General features: G+C 39.3%; 2 protein-coding genes and 1 pseudogene across 3 annotated transcripts; 1 reads left to right on the forward strand and 2 right to left on the reverse strand.

The window, feature by feature from the left end:
* Positions 1-419: 419 nt before the first annotated feature.
* Positions 420-8,729, reverse strand: LOC105286329. 2 transcript variants are annotated; one of them, XM_011351211.3, is made up of 7 exons: positions 8,249-8,729; positions 7,409-7,699; positions 7,070-7,326; positions 6,688-6,965; positions 6,470-6,612; positions 6,232-6,384; positions 420-2,696 (listed from the first exon to the last, which is right to left on the reverse strand). In XM_011351211.3, exons 1-7 carry the CDS (start codon positions 8,358-8,360, stop codon positions 697-699), a joined length of 3,234 nt encoding a protein of 1,077 aa, XP_011349513.2. In that variant the 5' UTR covers positions 8,361-8,729; the 3' UTR covers positions 420-696. The 2 variants fall into 2 exon arrangements, with proteins under 2 accessions (XP_011349513.2, XP_011349510.2); XM_011351208.3 differs by lacking the exons at positions 6,232-6,384; positions 6,470-6,612; positions 6,688-6,965; ... (1 more) ...; positions 7,409-7,699; positions 8,249-8,729 and adding an exon at positions 3,921-4,052 and having other exon boundaries at positions 420-3,400.
* LOC105286326 (small integral membrane protein 8) lies at positions 4,353-5,170 on the forward strand. The gene is made up of 2 exons (XM_011351207.3): positions 4,353-4,495; positions 4,562-5,170. Exons 1-2 carry the CDS (start codon positions 4,394-4,396, stop codon positions 4,718-4,720), a joined length of 261 nt encoding a protein of 86 aa, XP_011349509.1. The 5' UTR covers positions 4,353-4,393; the 3' UTR covers positions 4,721-5,170.
* Positions 8,730-10,711: 1,982 nt separating the features above from the next.
* Positions 10,712-12,072, reverse strand: LOC113563304 (annotated as a pseudogene).
* Between the last annotated feature and the right edge of the window lie 1,660 nt (positions 12,073-13,732).

Here is a 13,732-nt window from a genome sequence, read left to right on the forward strand (position 1 = left end):
GTTTATTTTCTTTTTAAATAAATAATCGTATAACTTGTAAATGTAATGTTGATATTTATAATTATACAAATGGTGAAAAATCCTTTAGATAAAAAAGATATTTTAATACACATTTTACTAATGTAGGCATACTTACATCTCTCCCACGTTCCGACTTCGCTATCATGCGGTCACGTGCCAGCGGCTACACAGGGTATAATAAACGGAGCGCTTTAGTGCGCAGTTTAGCACGTATTATATACAAGTCTATGACATAGACTAAAATATATTAAAACTCGAGAGAAAATTACTTTAATATTTCGTTTACACGCGTGTACGAGAGAACTGTAGAGAAGAAAAATGTATATTGTCGATTCATAGTGTGACAGACACACGACATAAAAAAAGAGAGAAAACAACAAACCAAACTCAAAAGTCGATTTAATACAAGAGTTTCATTGTTTAAAATAAAATAAAGCCCTATGTTAGAGATACAATTGCGTGATTGGTCCGTGCGGAGGCAAGATTTACTCGCGCATTACACGATGGCATCTCGTAATAAATAGTATTTAACGAGCGCTCGCGCACTCTCTGTCTTTGATACATGATAAATCTTATATTCACATATATATGTATATATACATAATTAAATCTCGAATACACATGTACATGGAAACAAATGGGTAAAAGTACATATCGCGATGATGTCATCCACGGCTACATAACTGCGTTGAGTTGTAAGATAAAATGTTCTCTCAATTCATTTGTACTAAAATCGTCTCCGTCATCATTCTCGTCGAAGATATCTTGAACGGTGCCAGTTATAGTTTCCGTATTGTCCAACGCGTTCTCTCGACGTGCCGATTCCGCCGTCACCTCTGAATGATTTCTCGTGGCGAAGCACTCCGTACCGTGTTCCTCGTTCACTTGATCACGCTTCGAGGAGGCAGCTCGAATCGCGATCTGGTTGTTGCTCTCGTTCGAATCCGAGAAATCCCCACTCGGGAAGCAGCCCCGCAAAGCCGTCAACGTCGGAAGCGGAAATCCAAAGTTCAACAATTTCTTGTATCCGTCCGTACCGCAAACCTCTTTCATCTCCATCGCCATCACCAGAGTCTTCTCGGAATAGCCTTCCTTTGCGCTGTCCATCAGCATCTCGTGAAATCTGCTCATCTTCTCGTCCAGAAGTTTCTTTCTTCTCATGAACGTTTGCATGTTTAGCATCTTCCTTCTGTAGGTGTTTGTATTCTTTTCGGCTCGCTCGAGGAATTTCGAGGCTTTCTCCAATTTCCAATTGAGCTCCTTTATTCGATTGTCCCTTTGCTTGATTTGGCCCTCCAACTTTCTCTTTTGCTGACACTCCACGGTCACAGTTTTCATCAGCTTCTTATTCATCTCCTCAAAGTAGCTCACTCTGTTGGACAAGTCCTTGGTCAATCTTTGCCTCGAGTCTACAGTTTTCTTGTGGCTCGCCGAGGGTGACGTACCATCCGCGCTTCGCCCATTAAACTCGCACATCAGGTTGCCCGCCGCCACCTCGTTCGTCCTCGCTTCGAAATGTTTGCTCTGATCCTTCTTCAAATCTTTGTACAAGATAAGTTGGTCGGTCAGCTTCTTGATTACATCCTCCTGCATCTTCACTGTTTCCTGCAGCTTCCGATATTTGTATTTAACGGCACAATCGACGATCGGTGTCGCACAGTCGTCATTCAATTCGAGCTCGAGATGTCGCCTCGCGGTACTTGACGACGTCGCTGCATCGTTACCTTGTAACCTGATGCTCGGCGTAACACTCGTCGTCGATGGAGCGCCGCCACCGTTACGTTCGTCATCCTCGACGCGTGGACGACAGTCGTCTATCTTGATGATAGACGTGACGGATCTGACGGAGACGTCATCTCTTCGCCGCGTATCAGCGTCCTCGTGCTCTTGGATGACAAAATCATTCGCGCCTTTAAACAGATCCTGCATGATATCGACCACGTCGTCGCGGTCGCCCGTCACCTTGATCGTGAATCTCGTTAGAGCCGACGAATCTTGTCCAGTGTCTCTGTTAGATCGCGCAACTCCGTTGTCCGAGGTGTCGCTATTTGTGCTTACCGAATTTGTGCTCTGGGAGGATGTGCTTCGAATCGATTTCTTTATCGACTCCATTATCTCTTCTCGAGTTCTGCGTTTACGTTTCATGGCGGCTCGCATTGGCTCGTTCGGCGTGACGTGTACGTTCTTCTCCCCGTCGAACACCACTTTCTCCGTAACGCGATCGTTACCCGGATCCATCAGTTTCACCGATTTATCGGTTTCACCGGTTTCAGCATCGTCACCGTGAGACGTGCTACACTTTGGGACGTGCGCGCACTCCTCCCCGCTCTCACTGCCGAAAATTATCTCAATGTTTCCCGCGTTATCGGCGAGCATGTCCCCGATTTCGTTTCTCGGGGAATATTTGTAATTGATACTCCTGTGAAACTGCGGCGCTTGCGTCACCGATCGTTCAAAGGTTCCCCTCCGTTTCACGGAAACTGAATTTGGCTTCGTCGTCGCGTCGTCGGTGGCGTTCTCTACGCGATAACCGTCGCAGATCTGCTTCAATTTCTCCTCTATCTCGTCGTAACTCTCGTGAAACGTCGAGTTATTATCGATTTCTCGTTTCACTTCCGTTTTTACGGGAACAACGACGGCGCTCTCATCTCGGTGCAGGATTTCGGTCGAGCCTGCTGTTGTCGCCGCGCAGGAATTACCGGCGAGAGATTTCTCGTTTCTCAGATCCGCCTGTTTGCCGACGAGCTCGTTGACAACGCTCTCCGTTTCCGTGTTGTTGTCGTCCGAGATGAGGAGCATACTTTCTCCTTGCCGAGGATCACTCGTCACCGCGTCTCTGCATCGTCCAAGAGTCGACGGCGAGTCTCGATCGTTCTCGTTCATTTTCGTCGAATGATTTACGGGTCGTTGCACGTATGATCCTACGGACGACGACGGTTCGTCGATCGTGTCCTGCGAATCGGAATCTTTCTCGTCCGGTTGGCCAATCGATGCCGACGAATGCTCGGTATCGTTCTCGAGATACTCGGTCGCATAATCGTTCTCGCACTCGATCTCATCCTTGACGCTGGTCAACTTTATGCGCTTCTTGGGGGATTTTCTGGTGGATGTCGCGTTAAAGATCGATGGTACGGCATTCTTCTTCAATCTGATTCGACCGCTTTGCGTTATCGACCACTCCTCGGGTTGGAAGTGCACGCTACAGAGGAAGGAATTATTGGACGGTTCCCAATCGGCCCTGGCGACACGCTCCTGCCAGAGTTTCCGCAGTTTCGGATCACGGGGGAAGCATTTCATAATAAATCCCTTTTCGCTCCGATTATGGCATCCAACGGCGGCGCAACCCGGCATTTTTAATCAACCATGCGTTGAGATAAACCTGTAAATTTAGAATGGCGAGGCTATAGCGCACAGAATACACTTTAGTAGTCGAATATCGATTTCGATTTCGATTTCGATTTCGATTCAACGGCATACAACGAGCACACACTCTGGTCACACATCGGTTCAACGACGTACGTCAGGTTCTGTCAAGATTTTAGTTGCACTTTCTGCACCCTGTCTCTCCGAGACGCGAGATACATCGGTCTCGCCGGCCAAGTGCTCGGAAAGTGCATCTAAACGAACGGATCTTGTTGATTGTGGCATTGCTTGTTGTCTGTTCTTTTTTTTCCCATAGATTTGCATCGTACCAAGAGGTATCGAAAACGCCTACGTTCCATGGCGGGCTTGTCCGTCGTGGCTGTACCGTGTTACGCGTTACCTTGCACTCGAGAGCGTTCGAGGGGTGAAGAAAATAAAAAAAAGAGAGGAAAGAGTAAACTGAGAAAGTCAGGGGAACACAGCCACACCAAGAAGGAAGAAAACTTGCTACGGTATCTATGTATGTGTGCGTATACCTCTCTTGTACGTTGTCTCATTCCCGTTTCAAGTAGAACGGATGCATAGATATTTGTATACCTATCGAAACGCGAGAATATCGTCCAGCATTAGCGCATTAGCGAAGGTTAGGAAACTTTGATTCGTGGACGCGCTAAAAGATACAGCGCCAATTCATCACCAAGTGTACTGGAATCAACTGGGATTGTTGCGCACGTAGACCATGTCTGGTGTGCACGTATACCAACAATATGGACGCGTATCCGTAATCGCCGTGCAGTCAATAGGATTTCTGGATTTGCTATATCCCTAGGACTCGACGCTCGCAGCTCGGAGGGTCCGTCTCGGAGCGAGACCGTGACAGACGACGAGACGACCGTGCGCGAGTTCTGAATTTAGGTTATGTAGATACAGAGTACAAAATATCAAAAGTGTATAATTTTGCGTTTCATGAGAGAACGTATGGGCAACGTTGTAGTTAACAGCCAGCGGTATGAATAAAAATACTCGTGGAGCAGAGCCAGGAGATGGTTTACGATCGTTGCGAAGCACCACGTTATTTCGGGCTATCAATTTTGAATTGTATGCCAAGCCGGTAAGAAAAATTACGTGGCTTACGATCTGAATTACGCTTACCGCTTACAGCGCATTTTGCTTGCAGAACAAAGCGATCATGATTCTTGGCATTGCGACAATGTTGACTTGCTCAGGCTATTTGTTTTATATGAATCTTGGTAAAAAGAGAAACGATTACCACACCGTGATCGAATCGGATGATACAGAGATGTTGGTAAAAAGATCGTCTAGATGGTCGGATTAAACAAGAAAGTTTTCAACGAGCAACAGTGTCGAATCATTTTGTAGACGATTGATTTACAAGCCATACGTAACGTGTATGAACATGTGTACTTATGTAAACATTGTATATAGATATAATTTTAAAACAGGCTTTCTTTCCTTCACGAAATGTCCGTATTTGTGTCTATTCGTTTATTTGTTGAAAATACATACAAATTTTATTGCAAATTGACATCTTGGCAGTAAAGGATGTTTCTCTTTGATCACGTCTTCCGTGTCTACTTTTTACACGTCTGTCATTTAGGATGAACAAGTAAAAGTTCCAAGTTTTCAAGAGAATTGTTGCCATAAAAAATATATTCATGATAGTATTAACAATTTTAACATACATATACATGTACACAATATACATGTACATAAGTTGTACATACTTAGTACTTGTTCTACAATGATTAAAAAGTATCAGTTGCAATATCTTGTGTAATTCATATCTAATTCTTATATACATACTCTCAACGGATAAGGAAGCCCACTGTGTGTCATAGAAGCAGTGAATACTTGAGAACGTTACCTCACCACATTCTACAAGATATATTTTTTGGCTTTCTCTCAATAATTGCTAACACAAAGCAAAAAGTATCATCTCTCATGTACCGGCATACAACGATCGGACAAGATGGTATCGTTTGAAGTAATACTGCATTTACATTTTCCTTGCAGCATTATTAGGTAAAAGTTATCGTTACAAAGTGTTTTTTTTTTTAACATTTTTGTGATACACTCTCTAGCAGAATTATAAAATTATTATAAAACCAGTGTAAAAGAATTAAACTGATCGATCATGTTCTTCAGTTTGTTCCATGATAATTGTGACACATTTTTCTATTGATTAATCATAAACTTTTTATCGTCAACAGTTTTGCTATTGAAATTGAATTATGTGGTGGTATCATTTTGAAATATAGAATTTCAAAAAATGGGTAACGTTCTCCTAATATTTAAACGAGTTTGATCTGCACTCACAGTATCGTTTCAAGTCGTTTGGCAACTCTCCAAGCTGCTGAGCAATAAATTTGAACTACATGCATAAACTACATGTAATAAACTCTGTATAATACACTACATATAATAAAAAAATAATCTCGTGAAACGAGATAATGCAATCAATATACATGGAAAAATTTGGCATCTTGTAATATTTTGCAACAATTTGTACTTTTTTCCCTCGTATAAAAGATTTCGTGGTAAGGGGAAAAAGGAAAAAGAAAGAAAAGGGGAGCGCGCGCGCGCAATTTACCACAGGAAGGATGACGTCAAAGACGTCAAAAATAGAGTGGCCTCTAAACAGCTATAACATATGAAAACAGTGTAACAAACAATCTCCGAGCACACAAGGGTGGGCTAAATGGGAATTTTGCCATGTATAAAATATTGCCGCATTTTCAATATCGAGGCCCGAGACGATTCATTTGTACTTGTAACGTAATTTGTACCGTAGTACAATCGCGTAGCCGTATTCGTTTCAACACGTACAATTGGCCTGCGGTTCCGGAAACAGCTTCGTCGTTTCATCGATCGCATTCGCGACGTAGTCCAAATTAGATTCGTTAAGTCCACACATGTTTATACGTCCGCTCCGTAACATGTAAATGTGATAATGATCCCTTAAATGCTGTACTTGCTTCTCTGGAAAGGAATTGAAACTTACCCTTGGTGTTCTCGTCAAAAAGTTGAGACAAAGACATTTATAAAGATCATTTCTAAAACTAACCAATGAGTCCTGTGTATGAGAACATTCCAATTTGTTGGATAATATGATCCCAAGTACCTGGAGTGCCTAATTTGAGCAGTCTGTGGTGTAAACCTATTCTCATTTGTTTAATTCTACTTGACATCGTCTTGATATGGTCCTTCCTACAATGCGTCGAGAATCATTACTCGACTAATTGATTAGATTTCCAGAGGACATTACAGACTACGAAACGATACCATTCTTCAAAGAGGCCTGGATCCCTCAGTACTGTCGCGACGATCCGAGCACCGTGATTGGGAGGATTGCTGTACATTCCTCGGACAATCAGGGTTAACTGCGACTTTGCTTGTACCAGTTCCTTCGTGTCAGTCAAGACGAAAACTATGTTACCAACTCTTTCGTTGTACAATCCAAAATTTTTCGCGAAACTCTGCGTACAGATGAATTCGATCCCACGTTCGGCAAACATTCGTACGGCATACGCATCCTTGTCCAGATCCCCGCTTGCGAAACCCTATCGAGAATCAACAAGTTAGTTGGGGCGCGCTACGCAAAAACGATGACAGCAACGATCGCAACATCAGCTGTTTCATACGTTCCATACGAACGGACATTGACCTGATATGCACTGTCGAATAATGGAAAAAGTCGTTTCTCCTGTATCACATCCGCTATGTTGGCCCATTGCTCCGGTGTTGGATCGCATCCAGTGGGATTGTGTGCGCAAGCATGTAGAATAATGACCGCATTTTCCGGAGCATCTCTCAAATCACGAAGCATTCCCTCCAAGTCGATATTGCGCGTCTTCTCGTCCCAATACGTATATTCCCGTGCGTTTTTGAATCCTCCATTAGTAAACACCAATCTGTGATTTTCTGCCAGCAGTAATAACTTTATACGTTGTCACATCATGGACGGAGCAAGAGATGAGTACCATGTCTGTAGAAATTTACTTACCCCAGGAAGGCTTGCTGTAGTAGATAGTATCGTAATGTAGAATGCGACTCAAAAATTCAGCTGCGACACGAAGTGCTCCCGTGCCAGAAAGCGACTGAACACCAAAGGCACGCCCTTGGGCAATAACGGGAGAATCTGCACCCAGTAACATGCTCGTAGCAGCTTCGCTAAATGCCTCCAAGCCCAACACCGGCAAATATTCATGGTTCTGTAGATCATCGGCAGCAAGTGATTTCTCTACTTTTCTTACGACCGGCAGGACCCATGGTTTACCTTCGTTAGTGCGGTAAGCTGGAAAAGAGGGAGAGGAAATCGTATATTTTTCAAAGTTAAGCGAGTAATGTCACAATTGTACGACACTAGAGCGATCAAGGAATTAAAAGATTGAAATTTTTGACAACTTTTATTCTATAAGTCGTAACGTTACTCTTTCTTATATATATATGTTACTGTATATATATAAGTGTATATATATATATACACTTAAGAATTCATTTTTGTTTTGCAAACAAGATGCAAATGAAGAATTGCAACAAGTGCTGAGGAGTGCTCAGTCCACAGTAGCATGGTATTAGTGCTATTCACCTTTACTCCTTACTTTTACAGAGCGAGACTATGCCTGTGTATCTATATGTGTATCTCTACATGATGAAATAACACGTTATATAATCATTCTGGAAGTGATCCAAAGGGCATAAAGTACAGAGATAAATGTACAGATACAGATACACTCTACAACAAAGTGCTGAAACGTAAGACTTTTTAAAAGTAAGCGCCATTTGAAATTGATTGTTGAGCGAGGGATCGTAAGGAATAAAATACAACTACGTAAATACGTACCTCCTATAGTAAGATTAACTTTCTTCTCGTAAGCATCGTCGACGAATGCTTTTTGCAATGCAAAAACCTCAATGGGTGGCCCCAGTTTTATTCCTGTGAATCTGGTAGACATATCGTTGCGAAAAATAACCACAGTAGCGAATGTCGAATTAAATGACAAATTCTCGCGAGTACGTGATTGAAATACAAGTAGAAATGTACAAAGCAAAGTCGAAGTGGATTTGAGCGCACGCGCACAGATGGATATTACTCCGTAGTTTGTGACTGGTATAAATCGCGACGATTGCACACACGCGACATATACATATGTACCGTCGCGCCAATTGACGCAAGTGAACCTCCGGGAAGTTAGCCGGGTAACTTTTACTTTTTTAATTTTTGACTTTACGAATCGTTTGTTGGTCGTTTGTTGGTAATTGTTGGCCTAATTAAAAGGTTTGTTGGCTAATACTTTTTTTTTTTAAATAAAAGAAAATTGTGTGGAAAGTTAGCCGGACGAAACTTATTTTTTTACCATTTGCGGCTTAATCGATGCGCAATCGTTTGTTGGTCACAGATAAACCAATTAAAACGTTTGTTGGTTTATCTGTCTTGAAAAAAAAATAAAAAACTTATGTGCACTCCCGACTCCGTGAAACGGTGGCGTCATCTGCGCAGTCAGATGCGCAGCCGTATGTAGCACATCTTTATCTTTATACGTCTATGATGGAATGTTTACATTGCTTTTTATTAATCCCTTTGAGGACTGTAAATACTCCAAAGTTATTATGCTTGTGAACCCCAAGTGCAAACAGATCTCGGGGTTGTATCATACAGAATTGATGCTCTCGACAACATCGCAAATGTTGTAAGAAAAACCTTGGCCACGGAACCAAGTATAAAAAAATACGACGAAATGCACGAGCTGCAAGGGTAGCACGTATCCAACTGTAGTATTAGAGCCAAATCATAAAATTATTGGAAAAGAAGGCTTTAGATCTCTGGAGAAATCTTTGTTCTTTCGATCGCCAAGTTATCACATACGTTGTAAAGATCCATGCTTGGGAAAGTATACGTTTAAGGAGCCAGGAATTCACATTTTCATCGAGCTCGATATACGCCCTAATCTTCAAAGTAACAGTTTGAGCTGTATGCTGGATCGAATGCCGACAACACTCGGTCTTCAATGCGACGAAAATACAATCGAATACAGGTAAGCACAAAAACTTTTTTATTTGCAGATACATATACAGATATATTTTTTAAATGTATAAAAACTGGATTAATTACTATTTTAAGGTTAATCGGAGTAATAGACTACACATCGGGGCACTACATTGCATACTGCTTGCGTTCTAATGGATTTTGGCAGATGTACGACGATTTGCGAACAAGTGTGGTTCTAAAACTATAATAACTCCACATCTTGTAGTATATATACAAAAATCAGTTTAAAGATGGAAAACCAACTGAAACTGACAAACTGCCAGAAAATAGCACGTATTATGTCTTGTTGGAAGATAGCATCCTTGAAATTTTCAAACAATTTGGAGAATATGAAATATCACTATTCACAGACTTTATAGACGAATATGAAAGAACTTTTTTTCATTGGAGAGATCATGATACAACCACCTATGACTGAAGGTAGTGTTTAGATGTCCTTGTAAATATTTTTCTTATCTGTACAATATAATAATAATAATGATAATTATTTCTTTACAACAGTTTACCAGAACGAGAAATAAAGATCCTAGTATGGGTATTTGGTATAAAACTTTCTGACGGAGGCCATAAAAGAGGCAAAGTTAGATGCTTTTAATTTTGATATTATTGAAACTTTTCTTAGCAATGGCAATGGCAAACCATATAAAATGGATGATATAGAAAGGAGAGTATTTGAATATTATGATAAACTAGGAACAAGGAACAATGTTGTCAAAAAAGTCTATAAAGGTTTGTTGCAGACTTGGAATATCTGACAGGTAACAATGAAATTGGAAAAAAAGCTAATGAAAAGAATTGCTTGAATTACAGAAATAATTATAAGAAGCCAAATTCTCTTGAATCTCAAAATGGGATCGTAAAGAAAGACAGTGAAAACTATGAAAGTCCAAACTATAAGGAGGTTAATAAGGAATCAAATATTGATATCAGAATGTACATTACCAACAAATTTTATGAAATGGAGAAAAGATTGAGGAAAAGAAACGAAATGGAAGCTAATACCAATCAGAAACTGGATACCATCTTGAGTAAACTTGAAACACAGCTAAATTAAAAATATAAAAATGTCTCTGATTAAACTTTTATTTCAAGTGGACGAGACACAACAGAATAACAGAATTATGATATAAAAGCAATATGTATATCTATTGATTATTTAGTAACATTTTTAATATGTTATATATGACAAATTCGTCTTAGTGTGATGATATTGATTTATATAATAAAAACGTACAGTAATTTTAAGAAGATACAAAGTTCATTTTTTATTTTTGTATATTTTTTAGATTACAATTCTCAAGTATATATGGACATTCATACATTTTATTTATTACCATATTTAAATCTTGTATCCAAAGCATTGCACAACTTCACAAGTTAACATTCGAACATTTTTAACTTGTATATTATCAATTCAATTTGCCTCAAAATATCGAGTTAGTCAAAAAATTGTGTTCGATTTTCAATATTTATGATGATGCCACATGTAATACACAGGCAACGATATTGATAATGTCTACTTCATAGAAAATGACTAATCGTAAATAATGATTATATGAAAAAGTGATTACTTGATTGATGAATAGTTTGCTTTTATTGAGTGCAGTAAAATTTGACGCAAAAATCGAACTTTTTGACGGACTCTATATTTATATGATTATAATAATCTGCATAAAATATTGCTTCAAAAATATATATGTATATGTGATAGTATGTTAAACTGATAAGTTATGAGCGAAGTTGTTTTAAATGATTATAAAATACTGTAAACAAAAATCTAAAACGTGAAACGATTATTTTAAAATCATTATTTCTACGTTTAATGTATTTAAGCTTTAAAGTATGTATATTATAGACGTTGTTGAAGTAGTACGTAACAAACAAGAAAGTACGAAAAAATATGCAATAATTATATGAATTAAGAAAAATGTGATTAGCAGTAATTCAATGAAACGACAGCCTCTTAATCTGTTTGGTCCTCCTTAGGAGGATTCCAAGAATGCAGTTGTTTCCGCTACAATCTTATCATGCCATCCCAGCCTCTTCTGCTGTATTTTATATATTTTGGAGGTGTCCTCGGATGTTCTCGTGTACGTTTCTTTCTGAAATAAAAGTCGATAAATAAATCAATGGTATTCCACCTTAAACACAAGTGATCTACAGAATCCTGAACACTTACTTAGGCACCAACTCGATGTATCTGTCATACCCAATAGTATTCTTTCCATAAACTATTTCTGCCTGCGTGTCAATACAACTGAATCCGTTTCACGCTCTATATGCTTTTTACCATTATCTGAAGAGTTTCTAGAGTTAGAGCTTGAGTCAATGGAATAACTTCTGTAACGAGAAATCTTAAAAACATCGTTGTAATTCTCACTATTCTGCCTCGTTTGCCTATGCCATGTATGCGATTCTTCTAACTAGTTCTTTACATTGTCTCTATACTCTATACACATAATGTTACTTGTGATCTGTATCATTACCTTCTGTCCAATCAACATTGTCACTTTCTGCTTTTGAATTTGCATTATTCACAGGAACCTCAGTTTCAGTTGGTTTTCCATCTTTAAACTGATTTTTGTATATATACTACAAGATGTGGAGGTATTATAATAACTCCACATCTTGTAGTATATATACAAAAATCAGTTTAAAGATGGAAAACCAACTGAAACTGAGGTTCCTGTGAATAATGCAAATTCAAAAGCAGAAAGTGACAATGTTGATTGGACAGAAGGTAATGATACAGATCACAAGTAACATTATGTGTATAGAGTATAGAGACAATGTAAAGAACTATAGTTTTAGAACCACACTTGTTCGCAAATCGTCGTACATCTGCCAAAATCCATTAGAACGCAAGCAGTATGCAATGTAGTGCCCCGATGTGTAGTCTATTACTCCGATTAACCTTAAAATAGTAATTAATCCAGTTTTTATACATTTAAAAAATATATCTGTATATGTATCTGCAAATAAAAAAGTTTTTGTGCTTACCTGTATTCGATTGTATTTTCGTCGCATTGAAGACCGAGTGTTGTCGGCATTCGATCCAGCATACAGCTCAAACTGTTACTTTGAAGATTAGGGCGTATATCGAGCTCGATGAAAATGTGAATTCCTGGCTCCTTAAACGTATACTTTCCCAAGCATGGATCTTTACAACGTATGTGATAACTTGGCGATCGAAAGAACAAAGATTTCTCCAGAGATCTAAAGCCTTCTTTTCCAATAATTTTATGATTTGGCTCTAATACTACAGTTGGATACGTGCTACCCTTGCAGCTCGTGCATTTCGTCGTATTTTTTTATACTTGGTTCCGTGGCCAAGGTTTTTCTTACAACATTTGCGATGTTGTCGAGAGCATCAATTCTGTATGATACAACCCCGAGATCTGTTTGCACTTGGGGTTCACAAGCATAATAACTTTGGAGTATTTACAGTCCTCAAAGGGATTAATAAAAAGCAATGTAAACATTCCATCATAGACGTATAAAGATAAAGATGTGCTACATACGGCTGCGCATCTGACTGCGCAGATGACGCCACCGTTTCACGGAGTCGGGAGTGCACATAAGTTTTTTATTTTTTTTTCAAGACAGATAAACCAACAAACGTTTTAATTGGTTTATCTGTGACCAACAAACGATTGCGCATCGATTAAGCCGCAAATGGTAAAAAAATAAGTTTCGTCCGGCTAACTTTCCACACAATTTTCTTTTATTTAAAAAAAAAAAAGTATTAGCCAACAAACCTTTTAATTAGGCCAACAATTACCAACAAACGACCAACAAACGATTCGTAAAGTCAAAAATTAAAAAAGTAAAAGTTACCCGGCTAACTTCCCGGAGGTCGCAAGTGAACGTAAGTAACGTAACTACGTAAGTAGCTACTTTACACGGAACATTCATTTCACTTTTACACCCTGCATATATATATATGCATATATATATATATGCACACATAACCAACATAGCTAATGCCAACAGCGCGAAAATACGCTGCGCGAACGCAGCCGAAGGATAAATAATTGAGTGTTATACATTTATTGTGCGTGAAAAAATCCAGCGAAATCTATCGAAGTAGGATTTCAAATCGGTTTTAAATTTCTTCTCCCTAGTTAGTAGTTTTTTCGCTTCAGTGTGTTCCAAAACTATTTACCCTCATTACCTTCCGTTTGCCCTAACACCAGTTTTGGAACGTAGCAGTTTCAACAGTTGGACAACGTTACTAGATTTTCCACTAAATGACGCTTTGGGTTGGTCATATTGGCA

The sequence above is a fragment of the Ooceraea biroi genome, chromosome 13, assembly GCF_003672135.1.
Source record: "Ooceraea biroi isolate clonal line C1 chromosome 13, Obir_v5.4, whole genome shotgun sequence".
Taxonomy (NCBI): domain Eukaryota; kingdom Metazoa; phylum Arthropoda; class Insecta; order Hymenoptera; family Formicidae; genus Ooceraea; species Ooceraea biroi.

Excerpts from the sequence above, each read along its gene's own strand:
- LOC105286326 (XM_011351207.3), top strand. The coding sequence starts at position 4,394 with ATGAATAAAAATACTCGTGGAGCAGAGCCAGGAGATGGTTTACGATCG. Across the intron at positions 4,496-4,561 it reads TTGAATTGTATGCCAAGCCG|AACAAAGCGATCATGATTCT; the intron begins GTAAGAAAAATT and ends TTTTGCTTGCAG.
- LOC105286329 (XM_011351211.3), bottom strand. The coding sequence starts at position 8,360 with ATGTCTACCAGATTCACAGGAATAAAACTGGGGCCACCCATTGAGGTT. Across the intron at positions 6,966-7,069 it reads TATTCGACAGTGCATATCAG|GGTTTCGCAAGCGGGGATCT; the intron begins GTCAATGTCCGT and ends GATTCTCGATAG. Across the intron at positions 6,385-6,469 it reads CTCATACACAGGACTCATTG|AGAAGCAAGTACAGCATTTA; the intron begins GTTAGTTTTAGA and ends ATTCCTTTCCAG.